General features: G+C 64.0%; 1 protein-coding gene across 10 annotated transcripts; it reads left to right on the top strand.

Annotated features, from left to right (window-relative positions):
- Window positions 1-127: 127 nt before the first annotated feature.
- On the top strand, window positions 128-21,583 carry SCRIB (scribble planar cell polarity protein). 10 transcript variants are annotated; one of them, XM_059995297.1, is made up of 38 exons: window positions 133-340; window positions 1,546-1,663; window positions 1,772-1,850; window positions 1,941-2,030; window positions 2,132-2,188; window positions 2,273-2,336; window positions 2,428-2,502; window positions 2,571-2,715; window positions 3,119-3,237; window positions 3,451-3,650; window positions 3,756-3,922; window positions 3,997-4,127; window positions 4,221-4,355; window positions 5,213-5,380; window positions 5,872-6,273; window positions 6,999-7,061; window positions 7,585-7,674; window positions 8,114-8,191; window positions 9,060-9,383; window positions 9,474-9,554; window positions 9,638-9,892; window positions 10,131-10,241; window positions 10,341-10,634; window positions 10,738-10,917; window positions 16,978-17,088; window positions 17,168-17,215; window positions 17,377-17,451; window positions 18,559-18,621; window positions 19,187-19,270; window positions 19,400-19,507; window positions 19,595-19,754; window positions 19,843-19,987; window positions 20,082-20,267; window positions 20,432-20,537; window positions 20,615-20,652; window positions 20,777-20,851; window positions 21,091-21,142; window positions 21,221-21,360. In XM_059995297.1, the coding sequence occupies exons 1-37, from the start codon at window positions 182-184 to the stop codon at window positions 21,113-21,115; spliced, it is 4,809 nt and encodes a 1,602-aa protein (XP_059851280.1). In that variant the 5' UTR covers window positions 133-181; the 3' UTR covers window positions 21,116-21,142; window positions 21,221-21,360. The 10 variants fall into 10 exon arrangements, 9 of the variants coding, with proteins under 9 accessions (XP_059851280.1, XP_059851282.1, XP_059851274.1 ...); XM_059995291.1 differs by having other exon boundaries at window positions 134-340; window positions 9,474-9,533; window positions 20,395-20,537; window positions 21,221-21,583; XM_059995290.1 differs by having other exon boundaries at window positions 134-340; window positions 20,395-20,537; window positions 21,221-21,583.
- The last annotated feature ends 51 nt before the right edge of the window (window positions 21,584-21,634 follow it).

The following is a 21,634-nucleotide window of genomic DNA, read 5'->3' as shown; positions in this document are numbered from 1 at the left end:
GCCGGGCCCAGCGCCGCCGCCGCCGCCGCCCTGCTGCCGCCGCCGCCACCGCCGCCGCCGCCGCCGCCGCCGCCGCCGCCCCGGGCCGCCCCCGGCACCTCCCCCGCCCGGGCCGGCCCGGCGCTCATGCGGGCCGAGCCCCGCCCCCCGCCCCCCGCCTGAGCCCGCGCCCGCCCGCACCATGCTCAAGTGCATCCCGCTGTGGCGCTGCAACCGGCACGTGGAGTCGGTGGACAAGCGGCACTGCTCGCTGCAGGCCGTGCCCGAGGAGATCTACCGCTACAGCCGCAGCCTGGAGGAGCTGCTCCTCGACGCCAACCAGCTGCGTGAGCTGCCCAAGGTGAGCAGCCGCTGGACCTGCCGCCGGCCCAGCCCTCGCACCGGGTCGGCGGGCTCGGCCTGGCTGCGACAGCCCGCTCCTCTGAGCCCTCAGCAGGCGCTGGCCCGGGCGGGACGCCGCAGTTTCCAGTCGGCCCTGATGGTTCTTACTGGCCGGAGCCCCACCCCGGCCAGCCCCACCCTCCTCACCCACCGCCGGCGCTGGCACCAGGTGGCAGCGGTCATCGGGTGCCTGCCTGGGGGCGGGGATGGTCACAGCCTAGAGGAGGAGCTGCAGATTGAAAGCCGTGGGGGAAGGTGGATGGGGTTGGAGTGCATCAGGGTGGAAGGTGAACCCGGCATGACTGACTGATAGGAACTTGCTGGACTGCTCTGGAGGTGGGGAGGCCACGCTTCTGTCCGGACTGCTTTTCTCTTCCTCCTGGGTGCTGAGGTGGGGTCGGGGGTAGCCGTCTTAAGGTGTTTGTCCTTGGCAGGTCTGTGGTCCGTCTACTTCTCGCTGCCTTGTTTCTTTTGCACAACGTATTTTCCTCCTTTTAAGGCTACTTGGGAGAGGAGGTTAAAGGAAGCAGGTCACAAAAGGATTTCCTTTTTGGAGATGGGGTGCAAAGTGGCCTAATGCTTGGGGGCTGTGTGCCACAAAGGGTGTGGCTCCGTTCTGGGCCTGGACCGGGCCTCCTCACGGTCACCTCCAGGTCCCACCACACGTTGCCTGCAGCCCCTGCGCGCGTGCAGCCCGTATTTGTGGCTCTCTCCTGTCTTCTTTATACTTTTTTTTGGTAGTTGTTAAATTCTTGTCATGGGATCAGGCTGGGGTGGCTGCTGGGGTGCAGTAGCAGAAACCACCACAGGCCTTGGAGGGCCCACTTGCTGGGTGGGTGGAAGAGGTGATTCAGGGGGTGGGTGGAGCCTTGAGGGAACACAGAGAGCAAGGAACAGGGACTCATCAGGTTAGAAAAAATAAGTGACTTTCCAGCTGAGACTTGAGCGCATAGGGCAAGTCACGTGGAGCGTTGTATGGGGGGGATGATTCTGAGGTGACACAAGTCAGAAGTGCGGGAAGATGTGTATCTGTTTTTGTCTCCTTGCATTTCTCACTGCAGACCAGGGTGATGGGACAGGACCCGGGGTTCCTGTGTGGCCTGGAGCAGGGAGGGGCCTTCTGCTACAGGGCCCGTCACCCCTGACCCTACCCCCTGCCCACAGCCCTTCTTTCGGCTGCTGAACCTGCGCAAGCTGGGCCTGAGTGACAACGAGATCCAGCGGTTGCCCCCTGAGGTGGCCAACTTCATGCAACTGGTGGAGCTGGACGTGTCTCGGAATGGTGTGGAGCCTGGGGCGGGTCTGGGGTGGAATCTGAGGGTGGCAGGAAGGGCTTTGAGCTCCTGGAGGCTGTGGGCATGTTTCCGTGGTGATCCCTCTCTCCTCACAGACATCCCTGAGATCCCCGAGAGCATCAAGTTTTGCAAAGCCCTGGAGATTGCAGACTTCAGTGGGAATCCTTTGTCCAGGTGGGTGATGGCCATGGCAGGGGTGGTAGTGGGGCTTGGGAGGTCCCGCAGCCTCTGCCTGGGCATCTGAGGACCCCTTGCTCCCCTTAGGCTCCCTGAAGGTTTCACTCAGCTGCGCAGCCTGGCTCATCTGGCCCTGAATGATGTGTCCTTGCAGGCGCTGCCTGGGGACGTGGGCAAGTGAGTGCACTCTTGGGTGGTGGGGGCGCTCAGGAGAGCCCTGTTCCTACACCTCTCCCCACCGTCCTACCTTTCTCACGCCCCGCCCTGATCTTTTTCAGTCTCGCCAACCTGGTGACCTTGGAGCTCCGGGAGAATCTGCTCAAGTCCTTGCCCGCGTGAGTGGCTTGGCCCTGCCAGCAGCTGCCCTAGGCCTCTCGGGCCGTGTGGCCGCGACAGAACTTGCTCTGTTTCCTTTGCAGGTCCTTGTCTTTCCTGGTCAAGCTGGAACAGCTGGATCTGGGAGGCAACGATCTGGAAGTGCTGGTGTGGAGAGGGCGGGGCTGTCGTGGGTGGGGCGGGGCCAGGCAGGGTTAGTGAGCCTCGTCCGTCACTCTGTCCCTGTCTCTTCTTGCAGCCCGACACCCTGGGGGCCCTGCCCAACTTGCGTGAGCTGTGGCTGGACCGGAACCAGCTGTCGGCCCTGCCCCCGGTGAGTGAGGGTGTGGCTGCCCCCGCTTCATGCTTGTCCGTCCCCTGACTCTCTGCACCTGCCTCCAGGAACTCGGGAATCTGCGGCGCCTGGTGTGCCTGGATGTGTCGGAGAACCGGCTGGAGGAGCTGCCTGCGGAACTCGGGGGGCTGGTGCTGCTCACCGACCTGCTGCTTTCACAGAACTGGCTGCAGCGGCTTCCTGACGGCATTGGTTAGTGCTGGGAGGGTGTGGCTGGGGATGAAACCAGGTCTAGAGAGGGCTTCTGGGGTAAGGATCCTGATTTTGCTGGGTCCTGGGACACAGCCCCCAAGGAGGGGGAGACCGGCCTGAGGCCAGAGTGGGATGGCTGGGGCTGCTCCTGAGGAACCGAGGCAGCTTGTGGTGGTGGGCGGGGATGGTGAGCTCGTGAGGGCACGATGGCAGGTCGCAGGCAGCGGGTGCATGGGAGCTGGTGGGCCTGGTCAGCTTGGCAGCAGGATGGCAAGGGTGGAGGGGTGAGCTCTCAGCGTTCTCGAGGTGCAGGAGGCAGGGTGAGGGGCAGGCTGTTTCATTCGTGTGGTTGACTGGGCTCCCTGCCTCACCGAGTCCCGTCACCGTGTCTTCCTGATGCCAGGTCAGCTGAAGCAGCTGTCCATCTTGAAGGTAGACCAGAATCGCCTCTGCGAGGTGACGGAGGCCATTGGGGACTGTGAGAACTTGTCAGAGCTGATCCTCACGGAGAACCTGCTGACGGTGGGGCCCAGCCCCACTGGTGGCTGGTTTCAGAGTTAGCATGGGATGCAGACGGGGGGACGTCTGGAGGCGTGCGGAGTGGCAAGAGACCAGTGGCTGGAGGGGTCGGGGCCCTGGAGCAGGGGCAGAGGCCGCCCTCCGAAAGCACTCAGCTCCCTCCTCACGCTACCCGGGGGCTTCTGCTGATCTCCGATCCTCCCTCGTCCCGGCCAGGCCCTGCCCCGCTCCTTGGGGAAGCTGAGCAAGCTGACCAACCTCAACGTGGACCGGAACCGCCTGGAGGCCCTGCCGCCTGAGATCGGGGGCTGCATGGCACTCAGCGTCCTCTCTTTGAGGGACAACCGCCTGGCTGTCCTGCCGCCGGAGCTCGCCCACACGGCCGAGCTGCATGTGCTGGATGTGGCCGGGAACCGGTGAGTAGCCCCCGTGCCCTCCTGGCCTGGCGCCCACTGAGCTGACCGTGCCCGCTGTGCCCCTCCACCTCCCCCACCCTGAGCTAACCGTGCCCCGGCCCCCAGTCTGCAGAGTCTGCCGTTCGCCCTCACGCACCTCAACCTAAAGGCCCTGTGGCTGGCGGAGAACCAGGCGCAGCCCATGCTTCGGTTCCAGACTGAGGACGACGCCCAGACCGGCGAGAAGGTGCTCACCTGCTACCTGCTGCCCCAGCAGCCCCCGCCCAGCCTTGGTAGGTTGCTGGGGGGCAGGATGGGGCGTGGCCTCGGGTGGGGAGGGGCTTCCCCTTGACACGCGCTTCCGCAGAGGACCCGGGGCCGCAGAGCAGCCCTTCGGAGAGCTGGGGTGATGCCCCGCTCGGCCGCGTCAGCGTCATCCAGTTCCTAGAGGCCCCTGCGGGCGACGAGGACACAGAGGAGGCTGCTGCCGAGAAACGGGTATGGGGGGGTGGGGTCCCTGGGGGGCTCCCTCCTCCCCACCCCTGCCTGACCCCGGCCCCGCCCCGCCCCTCACCCCTGTGCCCACTGCAGGGCCTGCAGCGTCGGGCTACGCCTCACCCCAGCGAGCTCCAGGTGATGAAGAGGGCTGTAGAGCGTCGAAGCGCAGCCGCCTCCTGCAGGCCCGACTCCGCACAGCACTCACCCTCACCCCCGCCCTCGGAGGAGGTGCCTGGGGGGACCCGCGGGGCGTGGGAGGGATGCCCGCCTTACGGGCTCTCCTGCTTGGGAGCCCCAGGCTGGGTGCAGCGTTCCGGGGCCCTGTGTGGGCATGGGGAACCGGCCAGGAGAGGCGCCAGGTTGCAGTGGGGGGGCTCAGGGCCAAGCGCCCACACCCTTCCGCAGAGCGGGCTGCCCCCACCGAGGGCTGCCGGGCAGACACGGGGGTCGTGTGGCGTGGACGTGCGGGCAGCTGCAAGAGAGGAGCCAGAAGCAGCTGGGTCCTCGGCAGAGGGAACTGAGTAGTGGGCCCATTCCCTGTGGTGTTTTTCTTGGGCACCTACGTTGTCAGCCTTTGTGAAGGGGACTGGGGCAAGAACCAGGCAGGCCTGACTCTACTCATTCAGGAGCTTTGGCAGCAGGGCTAGGGGAAGCTTTAGGGCCCCTGGGGTACAGCAGGACGTCTGATGCCTGGGGGACAAGTGGCAGGGCCTCTGTCTGTGACACAGAGCCTTCCATCCTGGGAAGCTGCCACAGCTTGTCTGCAGAGACGTGCTCACTCTGGGGTGCCTGTCCTTCCCCGTGCTGGTGTCATCTTGGGTACTCGGAAGACCTTTTAGGGTCTGCAACACAGAGCAGTGGCTTTGTGTGCCCGTAGCTGTTTGGTGGAGTGTGGCTTCCCGGGGGTGGGACAGTGGGCACCCCAGAGGGCTGAGCACAGATTCCACTCCCTGCAGGGAAGGGGCAGCTGGGAGGGGGGAGCCCGCGAGGTGCTGTGGTCAGGAAGCAGGGAGCCCCAGGGTGGGTGGCCTGCGATGTGGGGTCCCCCAATAGGTGGCCTGACCCACCACCTGACCCCGCCACAGGAGAAGAGGCTGAGCACCGAGTCTGGCCTGAGTGCGGACTCGCACCTGTCTGCCAGCACAGCCTCCCAGGGTGAGCCCGAGGGCCCGCTGGCCGAGGTGGAGGAGCCGAGCCAGCAGGAATCCACGCCAACCTCCCAGGAGGAGGTCACAGAGGAGATCTATGAGGAGGTGAGACTGGCCTTGAAGGCTGCTTGCCCAGGGGTGGGCCTGCCTCCCCCTGCCCCTCCTCCTTCCCAAGCAGGTTGCTGTCAGGACCCGTCAAGGTGCAGGAGGGCCCCGCAGGTGTGCTCTTTCCTATGTGGAGCCCAGCAGGAGCCTTGCTGCCCCAGGCAGGGGCGAGGGCCTGGGGATGAGGGCCTCCACCCCATGGCCAGGTTTGGCATGGGCCCTGCCCTCCCACATCCGTCACCGCCTCACATCCCCCTTTTGGGTTGCTCCCGGACCCCCCAGGGACCTTTATCGTGGCCCTGATGGGCACCCCAGCATCAGGCTGCTGAGAGTACAGCGCACGGGGTGGGCAGAGCCTCCTGGCCCACCGATCCCTATCCTTCTCTGATCCGAGCAGCGGGGAGCCTCTCAGAGCCCCTGTCTGCTGCCACCTTCCCTGGGCCCACGTGGGGGTGGGCCAGACCGACGTCCTCCCACTCGGCCTCTCGCAGCCCACGGTGCGCTTCGCGGAGGACACGCTGCTCCTGCCCGGGGAGGATGGCGAGAGCGAGGCGGGGCAGCTGGAGGCCCCCTGGCCCGTGCCGGGTGAGAGGCAGCGGCTCATCCGCAAGGACACGCCCCACTACAAGAAGCACTTCAAGATCTCCAAGCTGCCCCAGCCTGAGGCCGTGGTGGCCCTGCTGCAAGGAGCACAGCCGGACAGTGAGGGCCCAGTAGGGTCTGGGGGCTGGCACAACGGCCCCCACGTGCCCTGGGCTCCTCGAGCCGAGGAGGAGGAAGAGGAGGAGGAGGAGGAAGCCGAGGAGGCGGCAGCGGCGGTGGCGGCGGGAGCCGTGGAGGCGGGCGAGGAGGAGGAGAGCGAGGGGGCTGTGGCTTCTGCACCCTCTGTCAAGGTGGGTCTGACCCCACGCGCCAGCCCAGGCCAGGCCGGCCAGGCCCTTCGGTCCGCACTGGCGGGATCTCAGATGACACTCGAGGCCCGTGTCTTGAAACCAGCTGTGGAGGGAGGTGCCTGTCCCCACCCGCCCGCCCTCCTCTCCCGGCTGGCTGCTGACTCCACCCAGAGCTCCCATCCCAGGGCTCGGGCGGCCACTCTTCTCTGCCCGGGCTCCTCTGCCTTTCCTGGCTCTCCTGAGGGCTGGCTTCCAGGCGGGCCGTGGGGCCCTCACCCACCTCCTTGCCCTGGTCCTCAGGTGCCTCTCACGGGGCCCCTGGGGTCCGGTCTTCTCCGTGGGCTGCCCCGCTGCCACAGCGCCCCTGTGTTTGCATCGTCGGTGATTCTGCCCTGAGCACGGCGGCATGACGCCGTGACAGCTTAGAGGGCCTTGGACAGTCAAAACCGGGACAGCCAGGCCTAGGCTCAGCCCGTGGTGGGGCCCCCCTGGGACCCCGTTTGGCAGGTTGGCAGAAGCAGCCAGGCCTCCAGACTGGAGGGGACCTCGCACCTGGGGGCGGCACCAGGCACAGGCTCGGGCACAGGCAGGAAGGGCCCGGCACTCAGGCTGTGGGAGCTTGGTGTGGTCTTTTCTCTCCTTCCTGCTCGAGGTGGGGCCGGGCAAGGCGGTGGCGGGGCTGGGCGTAGCTGACCTGCATGCCCTTGCTGGTCCTGTCCTGACAGGGAGTGTCGTTTGACCAGGCCAATAACCTGCTGATAGAGCCCGCTCGCATTGAGGAGGAAGAGGTCTGTACTCGCTTGCCGCCCTGTGCTCTGTACCCCGGGCTGCCGCTGCTCGCTTGCCGCCTTGTGCTCTGTACCCCGGGCTGCCGCTGGCCTCGCTTCCTGGGCTGTGGGCGCTGCGTCTCCTTCCCCCGCTCCTGCGCAGGCCTCCTCCTGCCACCTCAGAGCCGGGGCCTGGGGCGCCTGACGGCCCTCTGGCACAGATGGGGGGGGACAGGGCGCTGGCCTCCAGGTGAGGGTGGCCAATCTCGGGGGGGTGCTGGGCGTCCCCCACCTCCCTGCCTGCGGCACCTCGGCCCAGGCACCGTAGGGCAGCCTCGTCATCCTCGGACGAGGGCTCTCTCCGGGTTGTACTCCCTCAACCCCGGCATTACCCGCCCTGTCCAGCTCCTCTGTGGCCCGAGCCAGCCCTGGGAGAGGTCGTCAGTGGCCGGGGGGCCTGGGCCCTCCCCGCTTCCTGCTGAGTCCACCGGCAGCCCCGCTCCCTCGGCCGTCCTTGGACACCATATGTCTGTTCTGCTTCCAGCTGACGCTCACCATCGTGCGGCAGACGGGGGGCCTGGGCATCAGCATTGCGGGCGGCAAGGGCTCCACCCCCTACAAGGGCGACGACGAGGTGAGCAGCCGCTGCTGCCCTGCCCACTCCGTCCTGCTTGCGCCGCTTGGTGGCCTTGAGGACTGTGAGGTCCCCGTCCCCCAGAGGATGAATGGGGACCTGGAGGTCGGGGCTGCCCCGCCTGCCTGCAGTCTTCAGCCTCGCCTGCCTTCGCTAGTGGCCGCTGTACTAGGCATGGGGTCAAAATTCTCTGGAAGTTTTTGACCGGCACCTTCTCGCTCCCTGACACCCGGGACCTCGCGGCGGCCCGCGCCCAGCCCCACTGACCACCCCAGGCCCACTTCTGCTTTTCCCGCACCCTTGGGCGTCTCTGCAGCCCCAACTTGGGGGCCTCTGGGCCTCGCAAAGCTGCCGAGGGCCCCTCCCCCAGAAGGGCAGGGTGAGGCCCCTCCGTGGCCTCTGCCTATGCTCCCGGTCTCAGTTCCTGTCTATCCTCCAGGGCATATTCATCTCGCGGGTATCTGAGGAGGGCCCTGCAGCTCAGGCTGGGGTCCGAGTAGGCGACAAGCTCCTCGAGGTGAGTCGGCAGCCCCTGGCCCCTGTCTGAGTGAAATACTGGGCCCTCGGGGCCTCACATCTTGGCTGTCAGGTGCTCGGCTGCCTCCCCTGCAGCCAGTTCTCCTGAGAGCCCCAAGCACAGGGCCACTGGTGAGGCGTGCAGCTCATAAGCCAGAGCTTCAGGGGGCTCAGATGCGAGCCCCTGAGGCAGAGACCCCCGTCTGGGCGGGAGGCCTGGTGGGGTGGGGCCCTGGCCGTGCTAGGAGCAGCGATCTCGAGGAGAGATCTGCTCCTGAGGGTTGGTCTAGGAGGGGTTCGGACTTCTAACACGTTTGGGTGGCGGGTTGGTTTCTGCCCTGGAGCCCCTGCCCGTGCACCTGGCCACCCAGCCCTGGCAGGTGAGCTCATCGTGGGAGGCCACGTGCCGGTGCTCACAGCTGTCGCAATAGGGCAGGTCTGAGGGCAGTGTGCCCGGCCCACGGGGCAGGGGGGCCAGTGGACAGAAGGCTGCGGGGCCAGGTGGGGCTGGGCCTACATCCGAATTTTATGGAGGAACTGCTGTACCCCGATGGCTGGGGGAGCCTGAGTCAGGGACGGGGTGGAGGCAGGGGCTGGAAGCCCAGAAACTGCAGGCACGCTGGGCTGCGGGTTTGCTCAGATGAGAACGTGGCAGGGGTTTCCAGACCTGGGAACCCAGGTGTGGACCCGCAGGAGGGGCCTCCGCCTGCTGTTCTCGGCCTGCGGGCGTCCTGGCCCCGGGCTTGCACAGGCGGTGGGCACGTAGATAGCAGGGGCGCTGACGACCCACCGCTTTCCCTGGCGCCCGTTCCCTGCGCTGCGTGCCCACCTGTAGAGGGGCCTGCCCTGACGAGCGCTGTGGCCTGCAGGTGAACGGCGTGGCCTTGCAGGACGCCGAGCATCAACAGGCCGTGGAGGCACTGCGTGGCGCGGGCACCACTGTGCACGTGCGGCTGTGGCGGGAGCGTATGGTGGAGCCCGAGAACGCGGTCACCGTCACGCCTCTGAGGCCTGAGGACGACTACAGCCCCCGGGAGCGGTGGGGAGGCGGCCTGCGCCCGCGCCCACGCCAGCCCGAGCCGCCAGGGTCCCTCCGCCAGCGTCGCGTGGCCTGCCTCGTGCGCAGCGACAAGGGCTTGGGCTTCAGCATCGCTGGGGGGAAAGGCTCCACGCCCTACCGGGCCGGAGACCCGGTGAGGCGGGTGGGCAGGGCCAGGGAGGGCTGCTGGGGGCAGGGCCAGGCCAGCCTGTAGTAAAGAGCTCTCCTTCCCTCTTCCCTGCAGGGTATCTTCATCTCCCGCATTGCTGAGGGGGGCGCCGCCCACCGGGCGGGCACCCTACAGGTCGGCGATCGCGTCCTCTCCGTGAGTGGGGGCAGCGGGGCCCTCCCAGTACCCAGCCGCCGCACTCGCCCCATGGGGCCCCCTGACGGGCCACGCTTTTGCAGATCGACGGGGTGGATGTGACGGAGGCCAGGCACGACCACGCCGTCTCCCTGCTGACCGCTGCCTCTCCCACCATCGCCCTGCTGCTGGAACGGGAGGCCGGGGGGCCGCTTGCCCCTGGTACTCCGCCACACTCACCCCCACCCCCTGCTGCTACCACCACCACCATGGCCACTGCCAACCCTGGGGAGCCTGGGCCGCTAAGGCTGGCCCCTAGTCTGCTGGCCGCTGCCCTGGAGGGGCCGTACCCAGTGGAGGTGAGACCCCAGTCCCCACCCTTAACCCCTCCCCGGCCCCCTCCTCCACGTCCACACGGCCCCAGGACACCGGGGCGTCATTCAGTGGTGGGCCTCGTCCTCCCGTGGTCTCCTGAGCAACACAAAGCGGCCTCCCTGCAGTGGGGCGCCTGGCCCCACTCTCTGGGCTTGGAAAGCGCCCCTTTGGTACTTCGCCAGGCCTGCTCCAGCCACCCCTCCCACCCCTCCACGTCCCCAGGAGATCTGTCTGCCGAGAGCTGGGGGCCCCTTGGGGCTCAGCATCGTCGGGGGCTCCGACCACTCCAGCCACCCATTTGGCGTCCAGGAGCCCGGCGTGTTCATCTCTAAGGTAGGGCGGACCCCGCAGCCATCCTTGTGCATAGAGGGCCCGGCCCGAGCACAGGGCAGTGAGAGCCCCCGCCCACTGCGCACCACCGTCCCCCAACAGGTGCTCCCCCGGGGCCTGGCTGCACGCAGTGGCCTGCGGGTTGGGGACCGCATCCTGGGAGTGAATGGGCAGGATGTGCGGGACGCCACCCACCAGGAAGCGGTCAGCGCCCTGCTGCGGCCCTGCCTGGAGCTGGTCCTGCTCGTGCGGAGGGACCCGCCGCCCCCGGGCATGCGGGAGCTCTGTATCCAGAAGGCCCCTGGGGAGAAGCTGGGCATCAGCATCCGTGGGGGCGCCAAGGGCCACGCAGGGAACCCCTGTGACCCCACGGATGAGGGCATCTTCATCTCCAAGGTGAGCGTCCCGCCTCGTCGGCCCTGCTCCACTGCACTCCTCGGGGCAGAAGGGGGCTCGGGCATGGGCTCGTCCTGAGCTCTGGGGCCGGGTCTCCCCGCAGGTGAGCCCCACAGGAGCGGCCGGGCGAGATGGTCGCCTGCGGGTGGGGCTGCGGCTGCTGGAGGTGAACCAGCAGAGCTTGCTGGGCTTGACGCACGGCGAAGCCGTGCAGCTGCTACGCAGCGTGGGCGACACCCTGACTGTGCTTGTCTGTGACGGCTTCGACACCAGCGCCCCCGAGGTCAGTGCCCCCGCCCGGCCGGTGCTCTGCCACGGGGACTGGGTCCTTCCCTGGAGGGGTCCCGGTGACCTGACCCTGTGCGGGCCGGGACAGCTGACCCTTTCCGCCTCCAAGCCTGGGAAGCGCTCGGCCGTCGTGAGTCAGCCTCAGGGGTGACCAGGGCGGTGCTGGGCCCTGGTCTTGGCCACCGCTCATGGCCTGTGGAGGCTCTGGCCCGGGTTGGACGAAGCATGTGCACAGACGGCCTGGTCGCGTCTTGAAAGAAAAGGCTGAGTTACCTGCTTCCAGGTGAGCAGTACCTGTACCGTGTGGCCGCTGGGCCAGGGCAGGATGGCGCAGAGCCGGGCACACGGCCTCCCTGCAGACTCGCACAGGACCCCACCCTGCTGGCCCAGGCGCCACCCTGCTCTTCTGGCAGCGCCTCAGCAGGGAGCTCGGCACCCAGGATCCCCCCATCCCAGGTGGCCTGTGGCAGAACCCAGCTGTCTTCCCTCCTAGCCCCCTGGAGAGTGTCTGGGCTCTGGAGGCCTGGTGCCTGGCCCAGTCTGTGTCCTGGACAGGCCTGGCTTCCAAGCCTCAGCGTCCCCTCTGCTCGGGAGGGTCCCGCTGTCCTGCTCTTCTCCGTTCTGTTTTCTCCACGGCTGTCCCCGGGCGCCTGGCATGAGCTGATGCCCACCCAGGCCTCCGAAGGCTCCTCACCCGCGGTGGCTGCCAGCCCCACCCTGAGGCGCCCTTGCTGGTGCAGCCTCTGGGGTGGGGCCGTCCCCTGTTCGGCTGCAGCGGGTCTTCGGGATGGCGACTTACTGCCCCGCCTGCCCTGCGCTGCCAGGGAGGGATCAGCCTCATTCTGTGTGTTTCTCCTGAACGGGGAAGGACTCTGCATTCGTGTTCTTTGCTCCAGGGCTGGATGCTGGGCTGGAGGCCCCACTCCCTGGGTTCTGGGGCCGCCCTCTGCTGGCTTCCGTGCCCACATCTCTGTGTAGTCACTGGAACCCTGTCGTTTCTGGGGAGCAGTCTCTCAGGTTTCCAGAGAAGGCTTTGCCTTCCATTTACTTAATTAAAACGTGTATTTAAGTGTTTTAGTCCATACATTTACTTACTTAAAGCTTTTTGTACAAAGAAAGAGAGTGAATACAGCTTCAGGGTAAAGGGTGGGGGCTGGTGTGTTCCAGACTTTACGGGGGGCCCTCGCTGTGTTCTGCTGGTGGTTCTTTGACTTCCTGCGTCTGGCCTTCTCTCCAGCGTTGCTGTGTCTGTGCTGTGTTACCAGCCAGAGCGCTCGGGAGCCCGTCTTTCTGCTTTGGGGGGAGTTTCTGCAGGAAGGAGTCCTGGAAGAGTGGGTGCTGGGCCAGAGGCCACAGGCTTGCCCCGTCTCCCACCCCCTCCCAGCCTCGGGCAGCACCAGCTTCTGTTCCCGTGGGATCTGGCAGGCAGTGCCATCTAGTTTCCTCGTCCTTTTCCTTTTGGGAGTTTGTGTTTAGTCACTAATTCACTTAACTCGTGTAACTTGCAGTTGCTCCTCTGTGTTGTAAGTTTCAGTCTTTTATTGCATAGGGCATGAGTGGTTTTGTCTTTTGCTGTTTAGGAATGGTCTCTCTGGGGTTACAGAAATGGAGACCTCTGTGAATTAAGTCTTCTAAACTTCTTTATGATCCCTGGGTTTGGTTTTTGCTTAGGAAAATCTCCGTTGCAAGATTGTCAAAGAACTTTTTTAGAAAACATATAGCTCTGTAATCCACCTGGAATTGCTTTTCAGGCAGATGGATCTTTGGTCCCAATGGTATGTACTAAAACGTCTGTCATTCTCCCACTGATTTGGGGAAATGTGACTTCCTTGTGGGTCAGATCCACATTCCTGTGGCCCAGGATGTGGCCCTGGGGAGCCGGATGCGCCCTTGGGCCAATGCTGCTGTCCTCAGTGTAGCCACTTTAGACTGTGTTGTGAAGTCACCCACTTTTTTTTCTTCTTTTGAAAAGTTTAGTCTATTTTCCTGTGTTTCCTAGGAATGGACCTGCCAAGTTCCCTAACAAAAGTTGGTTGGGACTCAGGGATTAGCTTTGATCTCTGTGTAAGTTTTCCCCAAGCACATTCATAGATTGATCTTGTTTCCTTATTAATTCTCGTCGGTGGCTTTTTTTTCATCCCCTAGTGGAAGCCCTGCGTGTGGCCCGATTGGTGGCTGCGGGTCCCCTTTTCCTGGGAGGTCAGGCCCCTCCGTCCCCCCGGGACCCGGTGGTGGTGGTGGCCAGTGGCCTTCCCTTGTGCCGACTTCCAGGCTGAAGTTCATATAGCATTTTTTTTTAAATTTGGAGGGCTGTTTCCATTTATAACCCGTAAGAGTTATTCTCTGAAGTGGGTGTTGAGTTTTCTGAAGTCCCTTCATTGATGGTTTTTACAGCCCTGTGCCAGGTGGGGTTGAGGCTCAGCGCACAGGTTTCCTCTGGCTGGCTTGGTGCTCGAAAGGAAAAGGGGTAACACCGTTCGTCCCCCCACCCCCGTTTCTCTGAACCTCGGCCCACCTGACTCACCTGCATTGACCCATGTGACCCGTATAGGAATCCGAGTTTGCAGCCATTTCCCCGAACTTTGATTGGATTCTGCAAACCCACCTTTGTGTCAGCCCGCGCCCTGTCCCTCCTCCCCCGGTGCTCGGCACGGTGGTGGGGCGGACTGTCGTTAGTACCTGCCTGTCTTGCTCCTGGGCCACAGCCCCTGGGGGCTCTTGTACAGTCAGACAGCCCTGGTGGCCGGTCTTCGGCTGCAGGGCCTCGGGGGCTGCTGTGCACTTTCCAAGAAGCCTCCTCGCTGTAGTTCTCAGCATGCTGGTGCGAGGTTGGGAATATTCTCTCTCCTCCGCCTCTTCTCCTCTTCTGTGGTTCTGTCATCTTTTTGATCTGATTTCTGCTGCCTCTTCCTCCTCATCATACTCACCAAAGTCTTGTGTATTTGAACGGACTTTTCAGCTAACCAGCTTTAGGATTTGATCAAGACTGCCTTTCTTTTTTAGTATTTCCTTGATTACTGCTCTAAAGAAGAAGCCTTCAATTACTCCTTCTGCATCTGTTGCTTTTATTCTACTGACCTTTCTGTAAGGAAGAAATTTTCTTTATCAGCTATTTTTTTAATCCTAAGATAAGATTTTATACAGGAGAGGTGTGATAAATACTTTGATTCTTTCCTTTCATTTGTTGATTTTTTAAATAACAAGCTGGTGCCTTGGAAACCCCCAAAGATGGCTACAGAGGTGTTTTTCTGTCTTTGTCTTTAGGGTCTGTATATTCTCGGTGTGCCGTCCTCGTTGGGCAGTGTGGCTCCCGTGTCCTTTGAGTGTGACACCTGTCGTTCGTTAGCGTCCTGCTCTCTGGTGTGACCAGGTGTCCATGTACTTCCTGCCCCAGCCCTGGGCGTGGCGTTCAGAGCTGTCACTGGCCGGGTGCTTGTGGCTCTGAGCTGTGGTTGCTCCTGGGCCTCTGTAGCACATGAATCCTGGGAAGTGAATATTTTTGGAAGGAGAAAAATCATGAATTTGTGCTGTTACTTTCAATTCATATTTAAGGTTACAGGATTTTGGCTTTTTTGATTTTATATTTCTTTTTCTCATCTTAAAAACTGTTTCAGTAAATTAAGTAACATTACCATAATTATAATTTCAAAAAGCAATATCAATACTATTGCTAATAATGAAACCATTAATAGCGTCTTTTCTTTTTTAATTTATTTGGCTACACCGGGTCTTAGTTGCAGCATGTGGGATCTTCGTTGTGGAACGCAGTCTCTTAGTTGCAGCATGTGGGATGTAGTTCCCTGACCAGGGATGGAACCTGGGCCCCCTGCATTAGGAGCATGGAGTCCCAACCACTGGACCACCAGGGAAGTCCCCATTAATAGCATCTTAAATTTCTTCATGTCCTTAGGGTTTATCCACTGAGGAGGCACAGTCAAAATGCTGTGATTTTAAGTCACTTGAAATAATTCTCTGAATTGTTCTGTTGCCAACTTGACGTACAGTTAGGCTTACTCGTTTTCTGTTTTTAGAGATGACTTTAAAAGATCACTTTTTTTTTTTTTTTTTTTTTTTTTTTTTGTGGTACGCGGGCCTCCCACTGCCGTGGCCTCTCCCGTTGCGGAGCACAGGCTCCGGACACGCAGGCCCAGCGGCCATGGCTCACGGGCCCAGCCGCTCCGCGGCATGCGGGATCTTCCCGGACCGGGGCACGAACCCGTGTCCCCTGCATCGGCAGGCGGACTCTCAACCACTGCGCCACCAGGGAAGCCCGATCACTTTCTTATTATAAGTCTTACGTGGCCCCAAAGCCAAAACTACGGACTCGCACCTTGAGGAGTCAGTCCCGTCTCCGCCCCACAGGCCGTCATCTGCCTTAGTGTTGCTTTCTCCTGCCATTATTTCTTTCTGAAAGATATAAGCAAATATATAAAATAATTTTAAAGTTGGAGGAAAGGGGCTTCCCTGGTGGCGCAGTGGTTGAGAGTCCGCCTGCCGATGCAGGGGACACGGGTTCGTGCCCCGGTCCGGTAAGATCCCACATGCCGCGGAGCAGCTAGGTCCGTGAGCCATGGCCACTGAGCCTGCGCGTCCGGAGCCTGTGCTCCACAACGGGAGAGGCCACAACAGTGAGAGGCCCGCGTACCGCAAAAAAAAAAAAAAAAAAGTTGGAGGAAAGCGTCAAGAACACTCACTCAGGGGCCCCATGTGCGTCCCACCAGTGGTCTCGGGGCTACGCCAAAGGCCACGGTCCGGGGCATGCGGGTGTCTGGTTGCCACGCCTGCTCAAGTCTCCCTGACTCTGGCCTTGAACTTCGAACGAGCACAGGCCATCATCACTGTGTGGAACAGCCCTCGCTGTGGGTCTGTCCGGTGTTTCCTCAGGACGGGCTTCAGTGGATGCCCTTTTGGCAGGGTTAATACAGAGGTGACACTGTCTTCAAGGGCCTCCCACCAGGACACATGGATGGTGGTGTCCTGTCAGTGACCCTCTCCACGGGGGCGTCTCCGGGTTGCTCCACTGCAAAGTGACGCTTTTCCCTTGAAATTAACAGGTGCTTTGTGGGGAGGTGCTGTGAGGCCGTGTAACTGTCCTGCTCTTTGTCGGGCTCCCCCCAAGCATCAGCCCCGCCGCTGTCCATGCCTCAGTCCCTGGTGGTAGCTCGTGTGCCGTCCCTGTCCTTTCCACACGTGTTGAGCGGCTTCCTGCCCTGAGGAGGAGTTTTCCCTTCTTCCTTAGCGTAGATTTGCCAGTTTCCATTTTATTTCACAGGTGATAGTTTGTCACTACTGCTGTTGATTTTGGTGCTCAAGCCATCCCAGACTCGGCTGATGAGAGGGGCTTCTGGCTGGCCCTGGCCCTGTTAGCACGACCCACCTTCCTTTAAGCGGCTTACTTTCCGCCACAAGATGTCTGGGGTCATTTCATACTTTCCCACCCAGGAGCACTGGTTCCTTTAGTCAAAGTGATACTTAGAAGTCAAAGTCTGGGCCCTGGGCATGCTCACGGCTGTCGGGGTGTCATGGTCTCAGGACCTCTCAGTGGCTGGAATCACACCTGTGAACGTAGGCACGTTTGCATCCGCGATTATCTCTGTAATTCTGGAAGAGCATGTGTTCACATCATGCCTTTATCACTCATTCCAGTCGGCACCACGGGTCAGCTCTTCCAAATTCGAACAGACTTTTCTGATGTGAGAACCAGTGTTGTCCTCCTTGCCACTTGGACTTCCGCCTCAGTCCCTCTCTGTGCTGTCAGGCACGTTGCGGCTCCACCCCCCACCCCCGCCATCTTGTTGTCAGTTCTTTGCTCCCCGGGGTGATGGTTACGTGGCCAGCCTTTTCTGCCCCATGGCCCAGCGTCACTGCCTGGGAATCCTGCCCCGCATCAGGACATCCTCTGGTGCATGCAGTGTACAGATGTGACCTGTGGGTGCCCCGAGTCACAGACAGGATGATGGCATGGTGTCCCGAGTGGGCGGCGGCGCTGCTCACAGAGCCCGCCCCCAGAGGCCACCTCAGGTATGTGTGGTCACTCAGCCCGCTCCTCCCGCAGGTGTCCCCAGGCATCATCGCCAACCCCTTTGCAGCAGGCATGGGCCGCCGGAACAGCCTGGAAAGCATCTCCTCCATCGACCGGGAGCTGAGCCCCGAGGGCCCCGGCAAGGTCAGAGCCGCCCGCAGCCAGCAGCCCCAGGGCTCGGGAGCCTAAGGCCGTCAGTCCTGACCACTGTCTCTGCTCACAGGAGAAGGAGCTGCCTGGACAGACCCCACAGTGGGGGCCGGAGGCCATGGTGAGTGTCCGGGCTGTCCGTGCCCTGCACGGCGGGCTTCTCCGCACACAGGCCCGTGGCTCCGAGCTCTGGCTGCCCGCCCCGCCCCCCTAGCAGCTGCCTGCCCCACACTCGGTGGCAGGCATGGCCCCTGGTAGCACTGTGTCCACTCTGCCCCCCAGTGTCGGAGCCTGGAGAGCCTGAAGCTGGACTGCCGCGCCCTGGCTGCCACACCCAGCACCGGCAGTGTGCAGAGGGTCAGTCCCTGATCGTCACACCCCTGTCCTGTCCTCTGTCTGCTTACCTGTCCGTCAGTCCTGCCCCTGCCTTAACCTCCTTCCCTCCGCCTGAGACCCTTGCAGGGCAGGGCTTTCAGGCGGCTGCCCCCAGGGGGAGGGCTGAGGCCTGTGGGGGCCCTCACATGGCACAGGGGCTGGAGGAGGGCACTGGCCAGCGTGCCCAAGCTGGAGCGCCACCTCCCAGCCTGGCACGTGTCTCGTCCTCCTGAATCCGTGAACCAAGCCGTGAAGCAGATGCTTCTGCCCCCTCCTTAGAGCCCAGGACGTGAGGTGCGGCGCGGCAGGGCCAGCTTCTGAGAAGGCCCTTGGCCTCCGCCCCAACCCTTCTCTTGCCGTCAGACTCACCAGGCAGGCTGGGCAGAGGAGCTGTGTGGGCCCAGAGGGCTTGGGACAGGGCCAGAGGCAGGGACAGCTTGAGGCCACCAGAGTGGTCAGGGTGGGATCGGGCACCAGCCACGGTGGGGAGGACGGGCTGGAGCAGCTGCGGGAGCCCCAGAGACCATGGTTGGCGAGGAGGCCCAGCACTCGCAGCTGGGGGTGGGGACGCCGAGAGGGAGGCGTGTGCTTCTCATTCCTCTCCCCAAAGCTTGAAATAACCCCTCCCAGAGGGTGTGCCCCACCAGCTGCTGCTGGGAGACCCCGCAGGACCGACCATAAGTGGTCGGGAGGAGGCTGCGCTGGGTGAGAGGCCGAGTGGGGCCTAGGGGCTAAGGGAGCCTGCTCAGGGCCTCTGTGAAGACCCTCCCTCCCTTGACCACAGACAGGCAAGAGCAGGAAGTCCCCAGGATGGGAGCCCAGTGTCCTCTGAGCAGAAGGGGCACAGCTGCAGGGTGGCTGGCAGGAGTCGGGGCTTCCCCAGCTCATGGATCTCTGAAGCTCACGGGGAGGGTGGGTGGCCTCGCTGTGGGGAAAGCCCGCCTATCTCGGGATATTCCCTGGGCTGGTCAGGTCAGGGAGCTGAGGACCAGCCTGTGCGACCAAAGCAAGCACCCCAGACCCCAGGTCCTCCTTGTGGGGCCCCAGCCCTGCCCAGCCCTCATCCCACCCACCACTCGGCTCTTCCAGGTGCCGTCTGGGGCAAGTGGCGGGAAGATGACTGAGGCCTCCTGTTCCCCTGGCCACCAGCAGGTGAGTGCACACGGGGCTGGGGGGTGGAGGACTCCAGGGAGGTGCTGCCTGCAGAGCCCCCTCCTCTGGGAAGGGGGTTGCCAGGGGACAGCGCCTCCCCCCAGCTGCCATCTGTCACTCCTGAGGACACAACCTGTGGGCCCCTTCCTGGCAGAGCTGGGTGGCATGGGGCTGGGGAGCTCCTGTGGCTTCCTTGGGCAGATGGGCTGTGGGTGGTCAGGGCGGCCCCACCCCCATCCGTCCTCCCGTCTGGGAGCCCCTAGGGGCCAGCTTGGCCCTGCCCCCACCCCCACCTGCTTGCAGAGGCTCCCCGGTTCTGCTGCGTGGGGAGGGCCAGGCGTGGGCACCTCCTCTCGCCTGGTGGCAGGGTAGGGGTGGGCACTGGAAGTACCTGCTTGGAGCCCGGCTCCCAGCCTCTGCCCCTTCCCAGCACGGCCTCACACCCTGGACACCTGCCCAGCCGCCCACCTGGGCCCCATCTCTCTTTTTTCCCCGTCCTCCCCCCAATCCTCACATCCCCTCACCTGAACCGATTCCTCCTGACCCCTGCACCTGCCCTTTGCAGACAAAGCCTGGGGTGATCCAGCCAGTGGCTCAGGCCTGGCCAAGGGGCTCCCCGGCCCTCAGGGGCAGAGGTGATCCCCAGTCCGTGAGTGCCGTGACCCGGGGGGGGCGGGGGGGCGGGGAGGCAGTCAGCAAGGACAGCTGGTGGTGGGACGGGCGGTGGCTGCAGCCGGGACAGCTGTCACCACACAGCTCCCTGTGCCCCGTCCGCCAGCCCCCCTCCCCGCCCTCCCCTGACGAGCTGCCCGCCAACGTGAAGCAGGCGTATAGGACCTTCGCTGCCGTGCCCGGCCTGCACCCACCCCTGGAGGCCCCTGCTCAGGTAGGTGGTGGGCCCCGGTCCCCTGCTGCGTGTTCCTGCCAGGGTGCGAGACGCGAGGGCCCGGCTCTCAGGGCGTGCTCTCCCCAGCCCCCCAAGCCTGGGCCCACGGCCTCCCCGGAGCAGCTGTCCTTCCGCGAGCGGCAGAAGTACTTCGAGCTTGAGGTGCGGGTGCCCCAGACCGGGGGCCCCCCTAAGCGCGTGTCGCTGGTGGGTGCCGACGACCTGCGGAAGATGCAGGAGGAGGAAGGTAAGCAGCCCACTGGGTTGGGCGAGGGTGGTCGGGGAGGGGAGCACCGGCTCCCAACCTGACCCGCCCCTCCCCTCCCCTCCCCCAGCCCGAAAGCTGCAACAGAAGAGGACGCAGATGCTGCGCGAGGCGGCGGGGGACGCGGCGGACGCGGGGCGCCCGGAAGGCGAGGCCCCGGAGGACGAGGAGCCCGAGGAGGAGCCGCCCTGGGCCGGCCGGGGCCCCGCCGCAGGGTGAGCTGGGGGAGGGCCCCCCCCAGCGTCTCCCCCTCCCCCCTCTCCGCCCGCGCGGCGCCCCTCCACCCGGCTCTCCTGTCGCCCGGCCCAGGCTTGGCCCCGCGTCCCCCCCGCCGCAGGGAGGCGGCGCTCCGGTGCGGACGGCCAAGGCCGAGCGGCGCCACCAGGAGCGGCTGCGCGTGCAGAGCCCGGAGCTGCCGGCTCCCGAGCGGACCCTGTCCCCGGCGGAGCGCCGTGCCCTGGAGGCCGAGAAGCGTGCGCTGTGGAGGGCGGCCAGGTGAGGCCCCGCCCCGCGCGCTGCTCCCGCCCCGTCCCCTCCCGTCCCCTCCCGTCCCCTCCCCGCCCCCGCCCCCGCCCTCGCCCTCCGACCCTGTCCAGCCCGCCCGCCGCTCCCCTGCCCGCAGGATGAAGTCTCTGGAACAGGACGCTCTCCGCGCACAGATGGTCCTCAGCAAGTCTCAGGAGGGTCGAAGCAAGCGGGGGCCTCTGGAGCGCCTGGCCGAGGCCCCCTCGCCCGCGCCCACCCCGTCACCCACCCCCTTGGAAGGTCTGTGCGTCGTGGGGAGGCGGGGGGCTCAGCCTGCGGCGCGGACCTCTCCCGACGTCCACTTCTTGTCCCTCCAGACCTCGGCCTCCAGACCGGCACCTCCCCGGGACGCTTGGTGAGGAACCAACGGCTGTCACCCTTCCCTGCACTCCTCCCCTGGTGGGGGGCAGGGATCCAGACTCCCCCAGCCCTCTTTCTTCTCACGCTCTTTACCTCTCTCCTCACGCTGTCCTTTCAAGGCCTTGTCTGGGAGGAAGTTTGACTACAGGGTGTTTGCAGCCCTCCCCTCTTCCAGACCTGTCTATGACATGCAGGTACCGGGCCCTCCTGGCCCTTCTGCAAGACAGCCCGACCAGCTCCTGCCACCTTTCTGCTGTGCCTGTCACCCAGCCCTGTCCCCTCCTCTGGTACCCTCCCCATCTCTCTGTGGCCAGTCCTGTCCACCCACCTCCCATCCTCCAGCCAGGGCTCAGCAGGGACCCACCCAGGCTCAGGTGGGTGGTTTCAGGCAGGTCTGGGGCGGAGCCCTGAGCAGCCCTTCTCCCCATCACAGTCCCCAGATTTTGCTGAGGAGCTGAGGTCCTTGGAACCATCTCCGAGCCCTGGTGAGTTGGCAGGCGCGGCCCCGGGTGCTCCCAGGGGGCCTGGGGCCCATCAGCTCACTCCCCGCCCCCGTCGGCCAGGTCTGCCAGAGGAGGATGGAGAGGTGGCCATGGTGCTTCTGGGCAGGCCTTCGCCAGGCGCCGCGGGCCCCGAGGAGGTGGCCCTATGCAGCAGCCGCCGCGCCGTGCGGCCGGGGCGCCGGGGCCTGGGCCCGGTGCCCTCCTAGAGGGTCAAGGTACCTCCCCCGACTTGGGGTGGGGGCCCTGCCAGCTCCAGCACCACCCTTGCCTCGAGTCTTTTAACCCGGCCGTTAGCATTTTCAAGAGTTCTGGCCGCTAACTGCCCCCTCCCCAGCCGGGACCTCCTGGCGAGACTGTAACTAGTGATGTTTGTACAACCAAAGACTCTATTTTGTGGTTTAAGGAGAATAAAATTGACTACGTTTTACCTCTAGTCTGTCTGTCTGTCCACCCGCCGGCATACCAACGCCCACC

Source organism: Delphinus delphis, chromosome 17, assembly GCF_949987515.2.
Source record: "Delphinus delphis chromosome 17, mDelDel1.2, whole genome shotgun sequence".
Classification (NCBI taxonomy): domain Eukaryota; kingdom Metazoa; phylum Chordata; class Mammalia; order Artiodactyla; family Delphinidae; genus Delphinus; species Delphinus delphis.
Note: the sequence above shows the minus strand (reverse complement) of the source record. Positions and strands in the feature narration are given on the sequence as shown.